The sequence below is a fragment of the Protopterus annectens genome, chromosome 10.part0 (genome assembly GCF_019279795.1).
Source record: "Protopterus annectens isolate FY-2018-M chromosome 10.part0, PAN1.0, whole genome shotgun sequence".
Classification (NCBI taxonomy): Eukaryota; Metazoa; Chordata; order Ceratodontiformes; family Protopteridae; genus Protopterus; species Protopterus annectens.
In genome coordinates, this window is record NC_056744.1 from 1243470403 (window position 1) to 1243495404 (window position 25002).

Below are 25002 nucleotides of genomic sequence, written 5' to 3' on the forward strand. Positions count from 1 at the left end.
TAGCTGTGGCCCTGGTGGAGTGGGATCTGATGCCTGTGGGAACAGATTTCCCATGATAGGAATAACAAAACCGTATGCAGTGGCCTATCCACTTTGAAATTGTCTGCTTGGTAACTGGCTTCCCTTGAGCCCCTACAGCATAGGACACAAAAAGTTGTTCTGATTTCCTGAAGGACTTTGTTCTGTCCAAATAATAACGTAGCTGCCTATGGATGTCTAAAGAGTGTAGCAGCCTTTCCCCTTTGTTTTGAGGATTGGAGTAAAAGGTAGGTAAGTGTATGGCTTGATTTGAAGGTACCCTGGATACCACTTTAGGCATAAATGACGGGTTGGTACGAAGGGAGACCCTGTCCTGATGGAAGATGAGAAAGGGCTGCACCGCCATGAGGGCCTGTAGTTCCGAAACCCTACGAGCTGAAGTGATGGCCAGAAGGAAGGCTGTTTTCCAGGACAAATATTGCAAATCTGTTGAGGCAGCTGGTTCAAAAGGAGGCAATGTTAATTTTTCTAGAATGTAATTAAGATCCCAGGCTGGTATTGGTTGTTTCCTTGGTGGTGTTATATTCTTAGCCCCTCTGAGGAACTGTTGTAAGAGTGGGTGAGAAAATAAAGGTGGATCCGTGTTGAATTCTGCAGAAATGGCTGAGGCATGGATTTTTATGGAAGAAAATGAAAGTCCACTGTTCAGCAGCTCAGCTAGATACTGTAATACCTGAGGCAAATTCAGTTTTCTAGGGTCCTGGCCTTTTTTCTCATTCCAAGAGCAAAACCGTTTCCATTTTGCGGAGTAAGCCTTTCTAGTAGATGGCCTTCTGGCCTCCAAAATGACATCCTGCACCTCCTTGGAGAGTAGGGTCTGTTGTGGTAAGGAATTTTCCATGCAGCGAGATTGAATGTTTTCAGCTGACTGTGAAGAGTTTTGTAGCTGTGCAGAAGAGACATTAGAGGTAGGGACCAGGGAGGAGTATGTGTTAGACTCCTCAGGAGCGGGTACCAGTGTTGCCTTGGCCAATCTGGAGCAATCAGTATCATCTTCGGTCTGTCTGCTCTTGCTTTCAAGAGCACCTTGGGCAGAAGAGGCAGAGGTGGGAAAGCGTAAACTGTCCATGCTGTCCAAATGAATGAAAGGGCGTCCACTCTCCAGGCCTTTGGATGGGAGGTCCTCGAACAAAACTTTTCCAATTGATGATTCCTGTGGGAGGCAAAAAGATCTATGTCTGGCCTCCCCCACGCTTGGATTATCTCTGTAAACACCTGAGGATGCAACTTCCATTCGTGTGGATCTGTCATATTTCTGCTTAGAATGTCTGCCAGCGTGTTTTCCAATCCTGGCAAGTACTGTGCTTGAAGTTCGATTTGCCATTCCAGAGCCAAGTTCCAAAGAGTCATGGCTAGTCTGCACAAGGGGTATGAATGTGTTCCTCCTTGTTTGTTTATGTACCACATTAATGTGGTGTTGTCTGTCCTTATCAGTAATTGTCCTGGATGCAGGAGGTCCTTGAAAGCTGTAATTGCATTTATTACTGCTAGCGTTTCTATTTGATTGATGTGAAGGTGCTTTTCCTTTTGGGACCATTTGCCCTGAATGCACCTGTCTGTCATGTGCGCCCCCCAGGCGTAATCTGAGGCGTCTGTTGTGATGACTTGATTTGCTTGAGGCTTGCAGAATGGGAGACCTGTGTTTGCTTGACATGCTTGGGCCCACCATAGAAATTCCTTTTGCAAACATGGAATAATTGGTATTATTGTTTCCAAACTGTGACTGTGTTGAGACCATAGGTTTTTTAGGTACCATTGAAGTTTCCTCATATGCAACTTTGCACATGGGATTAAAAGAATGCAAGATGCCATGAAGCCCAGAGCCTGCAGGATTTTACTTGCAGTAAGCCTGGTACATTTTGCTAGTATTTTGAAGTACTGAGTTAGTTGCCCGTTTTTCTGGCGTAAGATAGGCCATCTGGGTGTTTGTGTCCAAGTTGGCACCCAGGAAAGTTATTTTCTGAGATGGTGTTAGCCTGGATTTCTCTTTGTTGATTGTGTATCCCAGAGAATGCAGTAAACGTGTTACATAAGCCAGATGTTCCAGAAGTATGTGCTTGCTGTCCGCTTGGATCAGGCAGTCGTCCAATTAAGGGTAAATTTGTATCCCTTGAAGTCTGCAGTAGGCAATCACTGATGCCAGGCATTTTGTGAATACTCTGGGCGCAGTAGATAAGCCAAAGGGCAATGCAGAGAATTGATAGTGGATTGAACCTGCAAGAAATCTGAGGTATCTTCTGCAGCTTTGTCTGATTGGGACATGCAGGTATGCCTCCTTGAGGTCCAATGTTACCAGCCAAAACTCCTTGCCCAGCATGGGAAGAAGCTGCTGTAATGTGAGCATCTTGAATTTTGGTATGAGTAAAAATGTGTTTAGGATGGATAAGTCCAAAATGGGTCTCCAGTCGGTTCCTTTCCTTGGTACCAGGAAAAGTCTGGAATAAAAACCTTGACCTTGTTCGTGAGTAATTACCTCTTGAATAGCTCTCATGCCTATGAGCTTTGAAATTTGTAGTTGTGCCTCTGCCCTTTGATTGTGTGGCAGGTTTGGCATGCCTCTCATTTTTGGAAGAGTGTGGAATTGCAATTTGTAGCCTCTGTTTATAACGTCCAGGATCCATTTGTCTGTTGTGACAATATGCCAATTTCTTGTAAATAATGCCAGCTTTCCTCCCAAAGGTGCTGCCAGCTGAGACTTGCTTGGCATGGAAATGAGGGAGTCATTGGGTTTGTTTCCTGTATTGTTGTGCACTGTCTTCGCCACCTCTTGGTGCTGGAGTTTGCCATTGTCGGCCTCTATATGATCCTTGTGATTGCCCTCTGCCCCTTGTGCGTCTGTATCTACCTCTTTGGGGCTTGTCAGTGGCTGGAAAGGACCAGTTTTTTGAAGGCCAATTTCTGCTAAAACGTGGTGGTTGGACCTGTAAAAAAGCTTTGACAGTTTGCGTAGATTTGGCTTTTTCTTCCATTTTCCATAATATCTCCTCAGCATTAGTACCAAACAGCACATCCTTTTGTAAAGGAGCATCTAGAAGTTTAGCTTTGACATGATCAGGCAAGCTTTGTTCCCTAAGCCAGGCATGTCTACAAATGACTGATCCTGTAGCAGCAGCTCTACTTGAGGCCTCTAGGGCATCATAGCCACATTGTAAGGTGTGTTTACCCACTTGCTCTGCACTATGCATCATATCCTGCAACTCCTTCAAATCTGGTTGTTCAGGTTGAGACATTTTATTCCTTAATTGTGATAACAGGAACTGTTGATATTTAAGCATATGAAACTGACAATTTAAGGCCCTCATGGCTAGGGTGGCCGAGGTATATAACTTTTTTCCCCACCTTTCTAAGGATCTGGACTCTCTTTCGGCAGGAAGTGGATTCTTAGCAATAGAGGCCTTCAATCCCTTGGGGCCTTGAGAAATGGTTTCAGGGTCAGCATTATGGCTTTTGTAGAGAAATTGGTGAGAGTTAGGAACTCTGTAGTACCTATCAGGTTTGACTGGTACAGGAGGCAGGGAATCCGGGTTAAGGCAAGCCTCCGAATAAACATCATCAAGTATGTCCAAGACAGGAGGTATCGCCAGAGGTCTGCGCTGAGGTAACAAAAGAAATTCCCTAAGTCTTTTCTTGGAATCGGAAAAGTCTTGGCCTTCCCAATGGAAGTGTTCCCTCAAAGTGTGCAAGGTTTCCCCAAAGGAAAAATCCTCAGGAGAAGATACAGAAGGAATGGACTGCTCTGCATCCGAATCTTCAACAGGGGAATAAGAGTGTTCCTCTACATCAGAATGTTCTGATAAAATGGAGCCCTGATCAGAAGAGGGAGAATCTTCCTCCACTCTGGGTCTCTTGTCTGGAGGGGGCTGAGAACCCCTGATAAGAGTAATTAAATCCTCAGCCATTTTAAGCATCTGTTTTTTAGGCATGGGGCCTGGAGATGGGCCCTGTGCAACAGGCCTCTTGGGATGCCTGGCTGATTTGGATTTAGTAAAGGCCTTAATAGAAAAGGAAGATGAGGGACTAAAGACACCATGGGTGGAAGTGGACCTGTCCACATAAGGAAGCTCAACACTCGCAATGGCTTCAGTGGTTGTAGTCTGGGAAAGGGCCGATGTACCTGCGGTCTCGGTTACAGAAGACACCGCTGAAGGAGTGTCGTCGGTAGTCAGGGACTGCAAAGGCGTCTCACTGAGAACCGGACCACGTGTAGCCGGTTTTGGCGTGGTGTCGGTGGGGACCGCGGACCTCGCGTGTCGGTCCTTGTCCTTGCGTTTTTTGGACAAAACGGTAGTCGGAGTCTCCGACGACATTTTATAATCAAATTCTTTACCAAAAAAGTGTTGGGCGAACTCCGCCCGACGCTTAATAGTGCGTTTATTGAAAGTAGCGCAAAAGCGACAGCCCGAGACGTCGTGGTCTGGGCCTAAACAAGGTATGCAGACGGAATGGAAATCCTTATGCGGTATTTGCTTCCCACAAGAAATACAATTATTAACTTTTTCTGACATCGGACTGAGGCAAGAAAAGTTTCCCCAACGGGGTACTTAGCTTTAATGAAGACTTCGGTTTCCAATTTTTCGTAATTCAGGAGCTGGTCGACCGGCACTTGCGAACTGCTTCTGCTTCGGGCACCGCGCGGCAAAAAAGACTGGAGAACATGGCGTTGGCTGTGTCTTATATACTCCGGCCTCACTGACGTCAGGAGAGAAAGCGACAACAACCTACGCCAGACCTAGACTTTGGAATTAGGCCGACCGAGGACCCGCCTGACGGCAGAGAACCCATCTGTGATTATTGCAGCTGTATGCACGATGAACATCAGGCGGCACCCTGTTGGGCTACTTGAGGCTCAGGGTCTCTACGATTAGGGGGACCGGTAGACGTAGATGCGGACACAAGTGCTTGAGGGGAGAAGGAAGCCTGAACTGATACCGACGATGTCTTAGGAGCCAGGACTCTCCTCATGGCATCGAAAGCACCATGGCTCCGATGAGAAGGGTAGACCGATCTGGAGGGACCGTCCGATCCTCCCGCACCAAAACCATGGGCTCCGAGCCCGAGGTAGGAGCCAAGCTCATCCGAGCCGAAGGCCCGAGAGGAAGAGTTGGCACCGACAAATCGGTCCGACTATCCACCCCGGACCCGACAGGAAAGTGTCGGCTCCTAGCATCCTCAGTCGGCGCCGAGGACGTCCGAGTAGAAAGAACCGATAACACTGGTGCAGGTCTCGGTTCCATAGGTTCGACAACTATTGGTTCGGGCTCCTTCGGCTTCGAAAGTCCAGTACGGCTCGGAGGACGAGTAGTCAAGTCCGGTTCAATGGTCTTCGGCTCCGATGAAAGGGTCTGGGCCGACAACAATTTAGCAAGTCCTGGTGTCCGTAGAAGCTTCTGCACTAGCTGATCCATATCCATATCTGAGAGGCTGACCGAAGACTTCGAGGAATGCACCGAAGGTGCTGACTGGAGCAGATGAGATGAGGGAACCTCAGAGACCGACTCCAAGACTGGGATCTGGCTCCGAACCAAAGGGTCACTCGGTTCCGAAGACTGTGGAACCGATGACCCTGTACCCTCCATTCTTTTTGCCTTCTTAGAATCTTTAGAATCTCCAGAAGATTTAGATGATTTTGAGGAAGTGCTAGCACCTTCCTGGCTACCCAACGCTTCAGAGAAAGTATGCTGAAGCAACCCCCTATCAATACGTTTTCTTCTTCTAAGAGTACCCTAGAGGAAAAAGAATGGCAAATACTGCAAGAGTCTTGGAGGTGTTTAGCCCCCAGACAGTAAACACATTGGACATGTCCGTCAGTGACGGACATTTTCTGTCCACAATCTGAACATTTCTTAAACCCCGATTTGGGATGAGACTTCTCCCTCTCATCCGACATGTTCAAAGAGTAATCAAAGTTTGAAACAGGCACACCACAGAAATAACTTGCAGAGGTTAAATACAGGGCTAACTAGGCCCACACTAAAAAAGTACTAATAACAAGAAGAAATTTGTTAAATCTTAATAGGGCTAACAAAAGGCCCAACATTCTAAGAAACTAAGCCAACACAGGGCACTACCTACTACAATCTAACCTACTACAGTATTTTAACGTGAAACACACACACAATAGAGAGAGAATTACATATATAAAAAAGGAGAAAGACATTTTTAAACTTGCGATTTAAGCAAAATATGGTCCGAGCTGACAGGATCACCGAGATCTCTTGCTGCGGCAAACTAGATCTGAGGTAATTCCAGCAGTGCATTGTGGGATAAGGGGCTTGGTCTCGAACTACTGACAAACCTTGAGCTTTTGCTATAGGCCGTGACAGAGCCGAGGATTGGCTCTGAACCCATCAGTGAGAATAAGCGGTGAGATTTAACAACTTCACATCTCAATATTTTACTGAAGCTGAAGGGGTTGCTTGGGTGAATGTCTCAGGGTGGTGCATTTGTAAACCTGGACATACTAATGAAGATGTTCCTTGGGGAAATACTTCTCAGGTTAAGAATACTAACATTTTAAATGTGTCCCTGGTTATGTAGAAATGTTGCAATGATGGATAACAGGAACAGTGCTGATCAATGTATCCAAACATGCTGAACGTATATAGTCTGATTTAGTCTTTTTTTCTACTGAATAATGTCTTGGTGGTATGAGAGGCTTAGTATTTTATTGCTGATTGTTGGTATTGCTCAGCCAGTTGTTTTGTACAATATTTCTGCATTTTTTACTTTTGTGTCTTATTGTAACCAGAGGAATGGTTAGGTGGGATATCATGAATTACTACGTTTTGGACGAATTCTTACATGGATGGACCACATAATTTAGCCATTTCTGCCTGTAATTCTCTTTCTGATTATACTCAGTAGTTGTCTGTGTGAGGTAAAGGTTATTACCTGCTGACTACTACCAGCATGTAGCCACCATACATTTTGGGCATTTTTCTTGGCTTTGCCAGTCATGTGTGGAATTTTGGTGGGAGGAAGGCCTCAGTAATATCCAAGTGTTATACTATTTTTACTGAATTACTCAGGTCTTCTCCTAACAGATGATAATGAGTCTGTGTTACGTAACAGCTGCACAAGGTAATATAATAGGTATAATGAATGCCTACTCAATAGGTTATGTGCAGCAGTTGGGAGGGTGGCCTAATGGTTAAGGTGTTTGCCTTACAAACACAAGATGCAGGGTTTGAGTCTCTTAAGGGATAATTGGCTAGGCTTAAAATGGCTCGCAAGGGCAGTTAGCTTAGTACTAATCTATGAACCTATATCTATGAACCTATGAATTATCACCTCTGTCAGCCTACATAATTTTGCACTAATGAAATGCAGGTCATTATCACGTTAACAATAAGTGCAGTTACAATATAACACTGAGTCATTACCACTTTTCAGGTAACACTCTCAACAGCTGTCACTGTTATTCACATAAGTAAGATTGGTAATATGCAGCTTGTGAGAATAATGGAAAAAACCCATGATCAAGTAGGGACCAGTATGGTAAGTAAATCTCTATTATGAAATGTGTTGTGGAAAATATATTTTTTCTGAATTTGGCAAATAACTGTGGTAAAGAGCTGGTGAAGATGCTGAAAAAGAACAACTGTTTCAGGAGAGTGCTAGCAAGTACAATCTAATATGTCAGTAACCATCCTTCAATACTACTTTTTTTATTCTGCTTTTATCAGGCATGTGTAGAGTTTAGGTAACAGGAAGGGCTTAATAATACAGAAAGTACAGTTTTGTACCTACCATAAATGTAGATGTCCGAACTGGATAGCATCTGCAGTCATAACAAGTGGGTTGTCCTGTCGTCAGGCAGCCCTGCAGTCGGCCGGATTCCAAAGTCCGGGTCCGGCTTGCTGATGTCGCACTCCACGGCGTCATCTCTGTTGGCCTCGGTATAAAAGCATCAGCCGACGCCATTTTCCTCAGTGTTTCTTGCCCCAGATGCCAGTAGCCCTCTTGCATGCTAAAAATTTGGATAGATGCCAATGTTTCCAAATAGATAGAGGTAAACACAACAATAAGCATATATGTACATATATACAAACAAATACACCATAAAGACTCCCCAAGAGCTAGCTATTAGGAGGGTAAACACCCTAGGAGTACCACAGAGGGAAGGAGGGAGGGTAATCCTGACTGCAGATGCTATCCAGTTCGGACATCTACATTTATGGTAGGTACAAAACTGTACTATGTCCTTCATGGATGCATCTGCAGTCATAACAAGTGGGTAGAATACCATAGCCAACAAGGGGAGGAGGATAAAAGTAGATTATGGTGTGTTTAGGATCCCTTGCAGTACAGCAGTGGCAAACCCTGCTCGGGATCTGGAATATAGAGGCAAATTATAATGCTTGGCAAATGTATGCACGGAGGTCCAAGTAGCCGCCTCAATAATGTCTTTGGTTGCCACTCCTCGTAAGAAGGCTGTGGTAGTGGCTGTTGCCCTTGTAGAATGAGGTCTTATGTTCTGTGGAATTGGTTTTCCATGGAAGGAGTAACAGTAACGTATGCAGTTTCCTATCCATTTGGAGATTGTCTGTTTGGAAATAGCTTTTCCTTCCCTTCCTGTTGCATAGGCTACAAAAAGTTGGTCAGTCTTTCTGCTGTTTTTGTTCTGTCCAAGTAGTAGCGTAGCTGTCTATGTACATCCAAGGTATGCAGTATTCTTTCCCTCTGTTTTGTGGGTTGGGGAAAGAAGGTAGGTAGGTGGATTGCCTGGTTCAAAGACACTCTGGATACCACCTTGGGCATAAATGTAGGATTAGTCCTCATGGACACTCTATCTTGGTGGAAGATTAGGAAGGGTTGCACTGCCATTAAGGCCTGTAGTTCTGAAACCCTCCTTGCTGAAGTTATTGCCAGTAGGAAAGCAGTTTTCCATGACAGGTGTTGTAGGTCTGCTGTTGCTGCTGGTTCAAAAGGGTGATAGTGTCAACTTTTCTAGCACAAAGTTTAAATCCCAAGCTGGTAATGGTGGTTTCCTTGGAGGTTTTACATTCTTGATTCCTCTGAGGAACTGCCTGAGCAAAGGGTGCGAAAAACAGGTGGATCAAAGCTGTATTCTGCTGAAATAGCTGATGCATGTATCTTGATGGAGGAGTAGGACCAGATACTCCAGAATGTTAGGCATATCTATGTTTGACACATCATTTTTCCTCTTCCTCCAAATGACAAACCTTTTCCATTTTCCAGCATAGTTCCTTCTTGTTGAAGGTCTGCGTGCTTCAAGAATAATGTCTTTAACTCTTTGGGAAAGTTCTGGATTAGCTGCTGTTATGTGATGTACCATGCAGTCAGTTGCAGCGTTTTAGGTTTGGATGTATGATGCTGTAGTTGTTCTGAGTTAACATCAAAGGCATCAGAGGTATTGGCCACATTTTGTTCGAGACATGCTCTTCAGTAGTGAGTACCAGTGCTGTCTTGGCCAGTTTGGAGCTATCAGGATTATCCTTGGACGTTCTTCCTTGATTTTATGTAGTACCTTGTGTATCAAAGGAAGAGGTGGGAATGCATATGCTGTTAGGCCTTTCCAGTTGAAGGAGAGTGAGTCCACTTTCCATGCTAGTGGGTGGAATGTCCTTGTGCAGAGAATTTTTGAGCTGGTGATTGAGAGGTGATGCGAATAGGTCTATCTGTGGCATTCCCCATTTCTTTGAGATGGTCTTGAAGATGTCCGGTGCAGTTTCCATTCGTGGGCATCCGGAGTGGTTCTGCTTAATATGTCTGCTAGAGTATTGTCTTTCCCGGTACAAATATTGCCTGTAACTGAATGTTGTAGCTGAGTGCCAGGGTCCACAGCTCCAAGGTCATTCTGCATAGGGGTATGAATGAGTGCCTCCCTGTTTGTTGATGTACCACATAACTGTGGTGTTGTCTGTCCTTATCATCAACTGGCCCTCTTTGAGAAATGGTTTGAACTTTTGGATTGCCAGTTTTACTGCCAGCATTTCTTTTAGATTGATGTGCAGGCGAAGTTGATCCTGTGTCCACAATCCTTGCGCATTTGTCCAGCATGTGGGCCCCCATCCTAGGTCTGAAGCGTCTGTTGTGATGGTCTGGCTTGGTTGACATCTGCGAAAGGGTAGGCCTGGGTTTGACTGGCATGCCTGAGCCCACCATAGGAACTCCTGTTTTAAGCATGGAATTAGTGGGATTTCTGTTTCTAGACTGTGTCTGTGTTGGGACCATAAATTCTTTAGGTACCACTGTAGTTTCCTCATATGTAGTCTGGCAAATGGGACCAAGATTATGCATGATGCCATGAAGCCCAAGGCCTGCAGAACTTTTCTTGCTGTTAACTTGTTCAATTTGTTAGTGCCAAGAAGTAAAGAGGAAGTTCTTTTTGTTTTCTGTAGTCAGGAATGCCATTTGTTGTACTGTGTCCAATTCAGCCCAAGAACGTCCTTGTTTGGGATGGTATCAGCCTTGACTTTTGTAAATTGACTGTGTATCCCAGTCCTTGTAGCAAGTAAATGACCCTTTGTAAATCTGTTGTCAGCTTGCTTTTGTTGTCCCCTTGTAGCAGGCAGTCGTCCAGTTATCCGTAAATTTTAATTCTCTGTAGTCTGCAATGGGCGATTACTGATGCCAGGCATTTTGTGAATACTCTGGGCGCAGTAGATAAGCCAAAGGGCAATGCTGAGAATTGATAGTGCTCTGATCCTGCAAGAAATCTGAGGTATCTTCTGCAGATTGGTCGAATGGGGACGCAGGTATGCCTCCTTGAGATCTAGAGTTACCAGCCAAGACTCCTTGCCCAGCATGGGAAGAAGTTGCTGTAGGGTCAGCATTTTGAATTTTGGGACAATGATGTATGTATTTAAGGTGGACAGGTCGAGAATTGGTCTCCAACTTTTTCTTTCTTGGAACTAGGAATAGTCTGGAGTAGAACCTTTCCTTGGTCTGCTGTTGGCACTCTTTCCACAGCTCTCATGTTTGCTAACTCCATTATCTGGTAGAGCCTCTGTTTTTGATTTGGAGGTAGGTTTGGCATTCCTCTTTTGACTGGTAAAGTGTGGAAGTGAAACCGGTAACCTTGATCTATGGTTTGTAAAATCCACTTGTCTTTTGTTATGTAGTGCCAGTTCTTTGAAAATAAGGTTAACTTTCCGCCTAGAGGAGCTGCTATTTGTTCCCTGGTAGGCGGGTTTAGGATTAAGTCACTGTGGTTGTGCTGATGTAGTGGCAGTGGCTGTGTCTGCGCCTCTGTTACCTTGCCACTGTCGTCCTCTGTAGGCACCTCCTCTGGATTGGTTTCTGCCTCTGGAGCCGCCTATTCCTGCCCCTTTGAAATTTTGTGGAGTCAGGAAAGGACCAATTTTGGCAGGCCAGTTCCTGCTAAACCTTGGGGTTGAACCTGCAAGAAATCTTTAACAGTTTGAACAGATTTTGCCTTTTCTTCCATTTTCTTCATAACCTGCTGGGCAGGTGTACCAAACAAACTTGTCTTGTCCATAGGAGCATCTAGCAACTTAGCTTTAACATGATCCGGTAAAGCTTGTTCTTTTAGCCATGCATGCCTTCTTATCACTGTGCCTGTCATGGCTGATCTAAATGAAACCTCCAGTGCATCATAGCCACATTTTAAGGAATGGTTGCTAACCTGTTGTATGTTATTTACCATCTCTAATACATATTTCTTATCAAGAGATTCATCAGTGGTTAGTTTTTTAGTTAACTGATCAAGCATAAACTCTTGGTATTGTATCATGTGAAACTGACAGTTTAAAGCTCTAGCTGAGAGAGTAGCTGAAGTGTAGACCTTTTACCCCATCTGACTAATGACCTTGCTTCCTTTCAGAAGGAATAGGGTTTTTAGCTGTGGTCGCGGCTACTGCCTTGGGACCCTGGGATATAGTTTCTGGGTCTGCAAGTGGGGCCTTGTAAAGTTGGTTATGAGTATCTGGCACCCTGTAAAATCTGTCTGGTTTGGCAGGGGCTGGGGGTAAAGAATCTGGAGCAGAGCAATCATCATTGAAAGCATCATCCACCACAGAGAGAACAGGAGGTATAGCTAAGGGCCTGTGCTGTGGGAGGTGCAGAAAGGTCCTAAGTCTTTTTCTGGAGTCTGAAAAATCCTGTTGCTGCCATTGGAACTGTTCGCATGGCATGCAAGGTTTCCCCAAAGGAGAATTCTTCTGGTGGGGAAGCAGCTGGAATGGATTCTTCAGCATCAGAATCTTCAAAATTGGAGAAGGGAGCCTCAGGCTGGTCAGTTATGTCTGATTCATCAGCAGAATCATCAGAAGACACTGGCTCAGGGGCTCTGCCCTAGGTCTCTTCTCTGGGGCTGAGAGGCCCTGTCTGGGTGAGATTGAGATCCTCTAATTAAAGAAATTAAATCTTCTGCCAAAGAAAGCATTTGAGAACTAGAAGAGGGCCTGGATGTGGGGGTTTAACAGGCACTGTTTTAGAAGTCTTGGCTGCTTTAGCCCTGGCGAAGGCCTTAATGGACATGGCAGCAGGAGGCCTAGCAGCACCACGTGCTGGGGTAGAGACATCCAAGGAATGGTGTCTGATAAGTCAACCACCGTAGTGGGTAAAATTTCTGAGGTCGATTCAAGAGTTGTAGCAGGGGCCTCAGTTGTAAGAATAGGTTCAGCTGTACTTTGATCAGTTTTCTCGGTTTCAGCGAAACCGAGACACTCGCTTTACGTTACCGGTTTCGCCGAAACCGCGACCGCGGTGTCGGTCTTTATCTTTATTTTTGGGGTAGTCGGAGGATCCGGCGGCATATGTACGCAAAATCAGAACCCGAAAACTGTTCTGCAAACTCCGACCGACGCCTAAGTGTTCGCCGGTTGAAAGAGGCACAGGCCGAACAGGCTGCTACGTCGTGGGCTGGGCCTAAACAAGGCAGACAGTAAGAGTGGAAATCTTTATGAGGTATTTGCTTCCCACAGGTTAAACAATTGTTAACTTTTTCTGACATCGGCTGAGGCAAGAAAGAGTCCCAACGGGTACTTAGCTTTAGAAGTCTTCAAGTAGTATCGTAGAAGTAATCTCTGGATCCGACCGACCGGCACTTGCGAACAGCTTCTGCGGCTTCTGAGGAAAATGGCGCCGGCTGATGCACAACCCACTTGTTATGACTGCAGATGCATCCATGAAGGACATCTTGATCCCTTGGGTCCATTGTTGAATGGACACATGTAAAGAGAAAAGGCATAGGAAAGGCAGACTATTGACACTGAAGGAGGTTGTGAGACTGCAGTGGTATCAGCTGTCTGAGTGGGTAGCCAGCACAGCTATCGGACAGATCAGATGGCCTTGCCTGCCACTGAAGTCCCATGCCTGTCCTGGGTTCATTAGTGAAGTGGTGGTCCTTACCTTGCTTTTTCTCTTTATATGTACCCATTCAGCAGTTTGTTGGCTACACCAAGAAAGTGTATATTTACAATCATGTGTGTCTACATGGTAAAACAACTGCTTCTGAATGCTGTACACATGTACATATATCAGTTTTGATAGGACTCAGGTTATGGAAATTATGATTTTTTTCATATTTTGGTAAATAACTTTGCAAGGGAGCATGTCAGTGTGCCAAGTATTACCTAATTTCGAAGACAGTATTGATAGTTCCAACATGGTAAAGGAATTGTGCCTGTATGTTGTAAACATGTGCAGATATCAAAGTTTGTTTTTGGACTTAGGTTATGGAAATTATGATTTTTTTCATATTTTGGTAAATAACTTTGCAAGGGAGCATCTGAATGTGCTAAGTAATACCTCATTTTGAAGACAATATTGATAGTTCCAATATGGTAAAAGAAAGTACAGTTGTGTACACTTACCATAAATGTAGATGTTAGAGTGTATTCACTGTTGCAGTCATTACATTTGGCTTATCTGCCTGCAGGTAGCCCTCAGCCGGCCTGAATATCAAAGTCTTGGATTCTTGCGTCGGATGCTGTCTCTTCTTCCATGATGTCAGGTCGTCAGGGGTATAAAACATGCAGCAGACGCCATTACATCAGTTTTTCTTGCCCCAGATGTCAGGTGCCCCCTTAATGAAAAGCAATTACATGTTAGGTTACACCTCCAACAAAAAGCAAATACACCAGAAAGCTGAAATACACTAAACAAGGAAAAAAAAGTATAGCCAAGATAAGTTAGGGGGCTGGAGGGAGGGTAATCAGGACTGCAACAGTGAATACACTCAAACATCTACATTTATGGTAAGTGTACACAACTATACTGTTTTCTTTGTGTTTCACTGTTGCAGTCATTATATTTGGGTTGATTCCCAAAGCTAAGGAAGGGAGGAGGAAGTTAGAGAGCATTAGAACCAGCTATTAAGCCCTGCAAGACTGCAGTGGCAAAATCAGCTCTAGATTTAGAAAAAAATAGGCATGTGGTAATGCTTGGTGAAGGTATGTACAGAGCTCCAGGTAGCAGCTTCTATGATGTCCCTGGTAGGGACACCTCTGAGAAAGGCTGTAGAGGTAGATGCAGCCCTGGTGGAATGTGATCTTATCCCCTGTGGGGTAGGTTTTCCATGGTGCTTACAGCAGAAATTAATGCAATGGGCTATCCACTTAGAAATGGTTCGCTTTGAAATAGCCTTCCCCTCTGCCCCTGCAGCAAAGCCAACTAGCAGCTGTTCAGATTTTCTGAGAGGCTTAGTCCTGTCCAAATAAAATCAAAGTTGCTGTGCACGTCCAAAGAGTGCAGTATTCATTCTCTTTTGTTTTGTGGATTTGGGATAAGTGTAGGCAAATGAATGGACTGATTAAGGGCCACACTAGACACCACCTTGGGCATAAAGGAAGGACTGGTCCTGAGGGACACCCTTTCTGCATGGAAGATGATGAATAGCTCCACTGCCATGAGGGCCTGTAATTCCGACACTCTTCTTGCTGAAGTGATGGCTAGAAGGAAGGCTGTTTTCCAAGAAAAGAATTTCAACTGTGCAGTTGCAGCTGGCTCAAACGAGGTACAGTGAGCTTTTCCAGTACAAAGTTAAGGTCCCAAGCTGGAGTAGGGGGCTCTCCTGGGGGGGGTCTTAAATTTTTGGCCCCTCTGAGGAATTACTTTAGCAGGGGGTGAGAGAAGAGGGGTAGTTCAGTATTATAATGAGCTGAAATAGCAGAGGCATGAATTTTAATTGACAAGAAGGAAAGGCCCTTGTGGAGCATCTCTGTTAAGTACTGAAGAATATGTGGTATGCTGGGCACCGTTGTGTCCATCCCTTGAGTAAGGCTCCAGGAACAGTATCTTTTCTACTTTTCAGCATAGGATTTTCTAGTACTAGGCCTCCTTGCCTCCAGAATGACATCTAGCACCTGCTTATTGAGGGGATGTTATCGGAGAGCTCAAGGAATTAGCCAGGCTGCAAGGTTCAGGGTTTGAAGTTGAGGGTGCAGAATCTGGCCCTCCTGCTGGGACAGCAGGGAAGAGGTCTGAGGCAGGTGCCATGGTTCCAGCAGTGACATACTGCGCAAGAGGGGGGTACCAGTGTTGGCATGGCTAGTCTGGTGCAATCAGTATTGTCCTTGGTTTGTCCTGTTTGATCTTTAGCAGAACTTTCAAGAGGAGAGGCAGAGGGGGAAAGGCATAAACTGAGAGGCTTTTCCAGGTGAAGGAGAGGGCATTCCACTTTCCAAGCTTGACTGTGGGAAGTCCTTGTGCAGAATTTGTCCAATTGGTAGTTCTGAGGGGAGGCAAACAGGTCTATCCCTGGATTCCCCCCCTGTTGTTTCTCAAAAGGTTGAATATCTTTGGTTCCACTTTCCACTCGTGTGGGTCCATAAGATTTCTGCTTAGGTAGTCTGCCAGTGAATTTAGCTTGCCTGGCAGGAATTGAGATTGTAGGTGCACTTGGTAGCTCAAGGCTGTGTTCCACAGAGCCATGGCTAGTCAGCAGAGGGGTACGAGTTAGTTCCCCCATGCTTGTTTATGTACCACATAACAGTGGTGCTGTCTGTCTTTACCAATAATTGTCCTGGAAGAATGTGGTCCTTGAAGGCTGTCAGGGAATTCTGTACAGCTAACATTTCTTTTTCATAGATATGCAGGTGCTACTGACTTGGGTTCCATTTGTCCTGAATGCACTGCCCTGCCAAGTGAGCCCCCCCATGCATAGTCTGATGCATCTGTTGTTAGGGTTTGGGTGGCAGGGGGTAGAGTGAATGGGAGCCCCTTGTTGTGGTAGCAGGCCTCTGCCCACCAAAGGAACTCTGTTTTTATGCAAGGAATGATAGGAATCATTGACTCCAGGTCCTGAGAATGTTGACTCCATAGGCGTTTTAGATACCACTGTAGTTTCCTCACATGCAGTCTTGCATATGGAATTAGAAGAATGCAAGAGGCCAAGAACCCCAACACTTGCAGGATTTTCCTTGCAGATAGCTGGGTCTTTGTGGCCAAAAGTTTGAAGTAGGCTGTCAAATAAACTTGTTTCTCTGGCATGAGGTAAGCCATCTGGGAAGTTGTGTTCAAGCTTGCTCCCAGGAATACAATTTGTTGGCAGGGTACTAGATGAGATTTCTTTTCGTTTATGGTGTACCCCAGTGAGGTTAGAAGTTTCTTTACAAATGCCAGATGTTTTAGTAGCATGTCCTGGCATTCTGTCTGAATTAGACAATCGTCCAAGTATGGGTATATTTGAATATTTCTTTGCCTGCAAAATGCAATGACTGGAGCTAGACACTTTATGAATACCCTGGGCGCAGTAGATAAGCCAAAGGGGAGTGCAGAACACTGATAGTGCATGGAGCCTGCTCTGAAGCATAGGTATTTCCTGCAAGATTCCCTTATTGGAATGTGCAGGTAAGCTTCCTTTAAGTCTAAGGTTGCCAACCAGGCATCTTTGCTTAGCATAGGAAGCAGCTGTTGGAAGTGTTAGCATTTTGAATTTTGGGATTACCAAAAAGGTGTTTAGAATAGAGAGGTCCAGGGTAGGACGCCAGGAGCTGCCTTTTCTGGGTACCAGGAAAAGTCACGAGTAAAAACCTTGTCCCCTTTCTTCTGCTGGGACAGGCTGAATAGCCCTGACACTTAGAAGAGAGAGAACCTGCTGTTGAGCCTCTGCCCACTGATTTGGGGGTAGGTCTGGCCAACCGTTTGGGGTTGGTAAGGTGTGGATTGGAATCTGTATCCTTGGAAAACTATATTTAAAACCCATTTGCCCTGGGTAATGAGTTCCCAAGTTTTTTACATGCAGGGTGATCTTTTCCCCTAAGGGAACAGGCAGTTGAGCAGTGTTTGGAAGGTTTAAGGTTAAGTCATTGTGACATTTTTCCATCGGGGGGTGTCTTACTACTTCCTTTGGAAGTGGGAGCCCCCCCCCCCACTGCTTAGGCCTGAGTACCTTGAGACTGTAGCCTAGGTGGTCTGCTCTTCCTGGGTATGGACTGAGAAGGCCTGGAAGAGATAGGAAACAACCAATTCTTAGAAGGCCAATGCCTGCTAAATCTATGAGGCTGTACTTGCGGGAAATCTAATAGTTTGCATAGATTTAGCTTTTTCCTCAATCTTTTTAAGGACAACTTCTGATTTGTTGCCAAACAAGCGGTCTTGGTTTAAGGGAGCATCCAGTAATTTAGCTTTAACATGATCTGGCAAATTGTGCTCCTTAAGCCAAGCATGCCTTCTAAGTACAGATCCAGTGACAGCAGCCTTGCAAGATGCTTCTAAAGAGTCAAAACCACATTGCAAAGTATGTTTACCAACTTGTTCAGCAGAATGCATTAAATCATGTAATTTTTTATTTTCAGCACAGTCAGGAATCAACATCATTTTCTGTTTAAGTAGTCCCATAATATGCTGCTGATACTTTAACATATGAAACTGGGAGTTTAAGGCCCTAATGGCCAAAGCAGCAGAAATGTATACCTTCTTACCCCATCTGTCCAAGGCCCTGGAATCTCTACCAGAGGGGGTAGGGTTTTTGGCAGTAGTAACCTTAATGCCTTTAGGTCCTTGGGAAATGGTGTCTGGGTCCGGAGTAGGATTCTTGAAGAGGAACTTGAGAGAGTCAGGTACTCTAATACTGATCAGGCTTCCTGGGAGCTGGAGGTAAAGTGTCTAGATTCCAAGAAGGCATCATCTACAATGTCCAGGCCTGTGTTGAGGGAAGAGTAAGAATTCCCTAAGCCTCTTTTTGGAGTCAGAGTAATCCTGGCTTTCCCAATGGAAATGCTCCCTAAGAGTGTGCAAGGTTTCACCAAAAGAAAAATATTCTGGAGGGGAAGCAGATGGGGATGGAATCCTCTGCATCAGAATCCTCATAGGTAGATGAGGGCAAATCCTGGTAATCAGAAGAAACGGAAATTTCAGAATCCTGATCAGAAGAGAAGTAAAATCAGTTCTAAGTCTCTTACAGGGTGAAGGCTGGCTTCCCCTAATTAAAGTAATGAGGTCTTCAGCCATTCTTATAATTTGTTTTTTAGGCATATGGGCCTGACCATGCAGTTTGGATGTCAGTTTTCTAGGCATGGGTCGAGTTTTAGGCCTTGAAGAAGAAGATGGCGTTGGTTTGAAATGCAAGTCAGTAGGCCTGAATACACCCTCAGAAGCCAGTGCCTGCACAGCGGCTCCGGACCCATCCAAGGTTGAAACATCCGCAGGTTCCATAGTCGAAGAAGCATCTCGCGGCATACCAGACTCCAAATGGGTCTCATTAGAGGCCTGTGAATCTGAAGCAGCTGGTATCAGGGGCTGCGAAAGCGCATCAGAGTACAGGCGAACTGGTGACTAGCTTAACAGAAGCATCGCCAGCAGCTTTGGACCTATGAGGTCTGTCTCTGTCTTTATATTTACGTTTTTTCGGAATGTCGGTAGTCGGATGGCTTACCGAAGCCATTTCTGGATAGTTAAACCGAGTACCGAAATAATTTGCTGCAAAAAGAAACTGACAACGAATAGTCCGGGGGTTAAATAAGGCATAAAACCAACAGCGAGAGACGTCATGGTCTGGGCCTAAGCAAGGAATGCAGTACAAATGAAAATCTTTATAAGGTATTTGCTTTCCACAGGTAATACAATTGTTAACTTTTACTGACATCGGTTAAGAGCAAGAAAAAGGATCCCAACGGGATACTTAGCTTTTTTGAAGACTTCAGTTCTGAAACTTGAAAATGAAAATTTCAGGAGTCTGCCGACTGGCACTTGCGAACTGATTCTGCTTCGGGCACCAAGTGGCAAGAAAGACTGATGTAATGGCGTCGACTGCATGTTTTATACCCCTGACGACCTGACGTCATGGAAGAGATAGCATCCCACACAGGAGTCCAAGACTTTGATATTCAGGCCAGCTGAGGTCTACCTGCAGGCAGATAACCCAAATGTAATGACTGCAACAGTGAAACACAAAGAACATTGGTGCCTGTATGTTGTACACATATGCAGATATCAATGTTTGTTTCGGACTTAGGTTATGGAAATTATGATTTTTTTAAATATTTTGGTAAATAACTTTGCAAGGGAGCATCTGAATGTACCAAGTAATACCTCATTTTGAAGACGCAGTGTTACTCCTTACAACATGGTAAAAGAACTGTGTCTGTGCACTGTCCACATGTACAGATATCACAGTTTTAGTCTTGTACAATTAAGAAAATTATACATTTACAATACTTCTCATTATTAAGCCCATATCTTTGCAAGGGAGCATGGTGATCACCAGGGCCGGTGTTAGCATTTTGGGGGCCCCCAGCAAATGTCAAAGGGGCCCTACCCTTCAGTATAAGTATCATCCTAACAATGCCATCCATCCTAAGCAACGCTTTATTTCATGCTGCAACGCTAGGAGTAGTATCCACAGACAGACCTGCAGCTACAAGCTTTTACATTACAACAGGCCTATGTATCACACTATCACTATGTTGAGCTGCCTGACAAAGGGGCAGTTAGAGTTACTGGCACTAAGTTGCAACAGTGGTACATTGCAACAAGTCTATGTACAGGTCTGGACTTAAAGTGAAATGATGCCTGACCCTACATTCAAAACCCCCCCACACACACACACACACACACACACACACACATCCTCCAGTCCGGCTCCTGAGTCCTTCTCCTTTTTGCTCCCCCCATACACCCATCAAGCATTTTTCTTCCTTTTCTCACATTTTGCCTTACTCTAAGATTTTTCAAGAAGCCATAACTTTCTATATGCTCTGAAGTGCATTTTACACAACCTTTTCATCCAATAATAGCTTGAACAGAAATTATGATTAAGGAAAGAAATTCACTGTTGTGGTTCAGCTTTAGTTTTCCATGCATCCTTTCAACACACCTTTCCTGAACAAGACAGCCCAGTAATAACCATTTAGGAAATAACTCAAGTCAGGGCCCAAGAAGCCACAGGTTTACAGATGGTCTGGGATGCATTTTAGAGCATTTTCTCAACATTTTACTCCAATGGTGGCCTAAATAAAATTATGAAGAAAAAGAATTTCAGTCTTAATTTTTCTTTCAAGGAAGACATAATTTCTGCTCAAGGCTTAATTTTCAAAGCTGACAAAATTGTAGCTTACAGTAAACTAACAAGCCAGTAGTTGTGGAATATTTAAGTCTTATCTGGAAATACTGCCTACCTCCCTAATACTAAAAAAGACAGTCACTGCCTATGCATCCCTCTGGTGTTAGACTGGGATGAAAGCAGAGATTTAAATTGCCTTTGTCATATATTTCAAGTGACTGATGATATACATATACAGAGCATGTTCTTCACCCCAGCCGTCAAGGCAGCCACATGTATATGTGCTTAGTATGTGATTGTGAGAATGATTTCAGTAATATTCAAATTTGTTGCTCCTAGACAGTACACATCTCTTACACAAGCTATAGTAACCTTCTTTTCACCTCTGAGTTCTGTGAGAAACACTGCCTCAGCTCAAACACAAGCTATAATGACTTCATGTGCACACCTCTAAGGTTTGACTGTGATGAAAATTAAAGATGTAATATCCACACAATCTCTAGCCCCTCATAACCCATAGCAGCTTTATGTACACACACATTTGAGCAGGGCTGGTTTTAGAATGGGTGTAGTTGTAAACAGAGGCTATTATTAGCTTTATCCTAAAAGGGTCATATCTCAGCACCATTCAGGTTAAACAGCATATTCAGAAAATTGATAAGTTTTTCTCCAACAAGCAACAGCTTTGGTGGGGGCCCCCACAAAGTCAAGGATGATAAAGGGAGTCCCCATTATCCATTTAGACATATAAGTGTTTGAATATTCTGTGATATATGTTATGTCTTGCTTTTGAAATATAATTACTTGTTAGGTACATTTTTTACTGATACACAGAAGAATAATGTCTGTGTCCTGGCATGGCATTATTGGGTGCATGCACAGATAAAAATCAGTGATTTTTTACGCACACACACACACACACACACACACACACACACACACACACACAGACATGCCTAAGCCACAACGGTACTAGTTATGTACTTATTTCCGAAACAGCAATGCCTTTGCAACACTGGTACTGCCACACCAGATTAGTCACTGCTGTTTAGCAGAAGCGTAAGATTTATCTCATTGAGGAGTAATGCATACTTATCACTGTCCCTACTTTCACAGACCTTCCCTGATTTTGTTCATTGTAAAAAAGTCTGATTTGCTGGTAAATCATTCAGGATTATAAACAGGCAATTAATCCAGACATCTGAGTTTTATACTTATTGTCCAAAAATAGATGTTGATGCAAAATATGTTATTCTAGTAACTTTTTAAGTGAATTAGAGTAATATTTAAACATATTTCTGATTCTGAGCATTTATTCTATTATTTTTGGGATTGCACAGAATTCTTAAGCAAAGAAATTGAGTTATAATATCTGGTGTTCTGGTATTATTTATAAAACTACCCAAAAGAGAAACTATCCCTGATGATCGGAAGCATCAGCTCTTCTTAAAATCCAAAGTTTGCACTGAGGTAGGTCACTCTGGGCTGCTGATCCATCTAGTGCTTATATTGTTCATGTTCATTATCATCTTCATCCTAACAGGGTCATATCACAGCCCTGTTCATGTTAAAGAGCATAATTAGGATATTAACGCATTTTTCATTCCTCATTTTTCCCCAACCAGCAGCAGCTTTTTCCTTTTGTGGGGCCACACAGACAAAGATGATTAAGGTGGCCCCTACAGCCATGGTTTTTGGGACCAAAAGCTGGCTATGTAGTTACATTTAGTGGAGAAAATGACCAAAAGCAGGGTTTAACTAAGCCAGGAGCACTATGTCAGTAGTAAAATATTTAATGGCATTCTGATGCCTGTTACTTGACAAAACACTGTTACTACGACCAGAAATATCTTTGAATTTTAAGGGAGATATAACTAAGAGTTATTACCCTCATAGTTTATTAGACTGCTGCACTAGCTTTTGTTGGTTTTACAGATGTGACAAAATATCAGGATAAGATAACTTGCTGTGGTTGGGGCCCCCAGGAAAGGGGGCCCCCCAGACCAGGCAGAGTTGGTTGTGCCTACTTGTTGTGGGTGGGGGCCCCAGGAACACAGGGCCCCACCACCGCAGGGGGTTCGCTAATGCCCAAACCGGCTATGGTGATCACACAAATGATGCATCATTTTGAAGATGACATTCAGACGCACAACTTTTACACTGATATGTAGGCTCTGTCTGTTACAGGTGATGAGATATTATGCTTTGTTTATTTATCAGTTATGAGAAATAATATAGTAATCATACTTCTGTGAATATTTCAAGAAAGGAGAATAACACAGTAATGGTTAAGGTATCATTTTAAAGCTGACATTCATACTAACAAATTAAATTCAAATTGTATGGGTCTGCATGGTACATTGGCCAAGATATTGTGCTTTGCTTTTCCAAAAAGGTAAAAAATATGCACAATATCAACATTCCTTGCCAAATATTTAATAATGACTTTGATATGCACTATCAACATTTACACTGTTGGAAAGGTCAGTGTCTGCTGAACAACTTTCGCATTTACATTTTTAGTCTAGCTCTTACAGTTAAAGAGTTACGAACATTTGTCTTCTGTATGGTATTACAAATGGATTTTTCTGAAAATGAGCTCAGGTTGTACTGTTGTTCCTATGGTGGAATTAAACAGGCAGCTTTTTCTGAGCTGCTCCGGAGTGAATGAGTTAATGGGTGGGCTAATACGAGATATCCCTTTTAGGAAAGTTTTGCAAAGACTAGGGGAGATTAAAGAAGAGTCCTTGAAACCATTATGAAAATTGGAGATGGCAGCTAAATGGACATGGATGGTTGATGCTGCAGCTCCTGCTTTGAAGAAATTTGACAAATAATCCAAAACTGTATTAACTGGAGCTGAATAAGGGTCAAGTTTTCTTTGCTTTGACCATATTAAGAATCTTTTTCACTTATTATGGTAAATTTTCCTGGTGGATAGTTTATGCGAAGCCAAGATAATGTCACGGACCAGGGAAGAAAGTTTGTTCTGTCTGGCAATTACTGGAAGTGGAGAAACCAAGCTGTCAGCTTGAGATTGGCTATGTTCGGGTGAATCAACCCTTCGGGGTGAGAGATCAGATCGGGAGTTGGATCCAGGATCCATGGTTTGTCTAGCAGTTGAGGCCAAAGACAGGGGAACCATACTTGGAGGGGCCAATAGGGTACAATGAGGATCACTTTGCTTTTCAACTGGAGGGCTTTCTTCAGAAATTATGGGATTACGGGAAGAGGGAGTTAAGCATATAGAAGTCCCGTGGGCCAATCGTGAATCAGTGCATCCCTTGGGGACTCTCCCTGCAGGGGGGGGGGGGTCAGGGCAAAATAGTTCCTGCACTTGTGGTTTGTTGGAGAGGCAAAAAGATCGCAGCAAGGCTGGCCCCAACAGCTGAAATTTTCATTGTTATGGTTAAGTTGAGGGACCACTCATAAAGCAGAAGGATACATCTGCTCAGTTTGTCCGCAATTATGTTGGAATCCCTGGGAATGTGCATTGCAATCAGAAAGTGGTTGTAAGCTATCCACCCACTGTCACACTCTCGTGGCCTCTCGACAACGGGTAGGACTTGGTTCTCCCTTATTTGTTGATATACCAGACAACTGCCATGTTGTCTGATTGAATGGCAATTGTTCCAGATGGGAGGACAGAGTGAAATGCCTGCAATGTTAGAAGCACTGCCCTCAGTTCTAGTACACTGATATGCAGTTTGGCCTCTAAGGACGACCATGTGCCTTGGACAGTCATACCCTGAAAATGCCCCCCCCCCCCCTATCAGGGAAGCGTCTGTGGTCACAGTGTCCTTGGGCTGAGGAGAGGAAAAAAGGTAGACTCCAAAGATCTGCAACTGGCTTCATCAACCACCAAAGCTTTTTTCTGCACTGTTCTGTTATCCGTATTTGGTAAGATAATGGATGATGATTCGGGTAAAACTGAGATAAAAGAAGCCACTGAAGGAGTCTCGTGTAATCTCGTGAATGGGACAATGGTGACTGCTGCAACCACTGAACCTAGAAGTTGGAGGACCTCTCAAGCAGAGGCCATGTCCTAACAGAGTATCACTTGGAGTGGAGCCCTTAGTCTTTGCAATCTGTGACCCGGAAGAGACACTTGGGAAGATTGGGTATCGAAAGCTGCTCCTATGAAGTCTAAGCTCTGAGTAGGAGTCAAGTTGCTTTTCTCCCAATTTATAGAGATCCCCAGGATTTTTGCCAATGTCAGGGTGTAGTTCAGGTTTTTTTTTCCAGGAGACGCTTGGTGGGGATGGTGTGCAGCCAGTCGTCTAAGTATGGAAACATTCAGAATCCTTGTAGTCTCAAGTGAGCTGTAACCACTGCCATACATTTTGTGAACACTCTGGGAGCTGTAGAGAATCCGAAGGGCAGAACCTGGAATTGGTAATGATTGGCTCCTAGCAATAAGCAAAGGAACTTTCTGGAGCACTTGCACATTTTTATGTAGTAATACGCATCCTGAAGGTCCACAGAACACATCTAATCGTCCTTTTCCAAGAATGGAAGAATGGACTGAACCA

General features: G+C 44.1%; 1 protein-coding gene across 1 annotated transcript in view; it reads right to left on the minus strand.

The window, feature by feature from the left end:
* Window positions 1–25002, minus strand: part of COP1 (COP1 E3 ubiquitin ligase) — a 1660397-nt gene that overhangs the window by 679009 nt on the left and 956386 nt on the right. The window contains exon 16 of the mRNA XM_044085965.1: window positions 23469–23493. Coding sequence (XP_043941900.1) covers window positions 23469–23493 — 25 coding nt within the window. The remainder of the gene's footprint in view (window positions 1–23468; window positions 23494–25002) is intronic.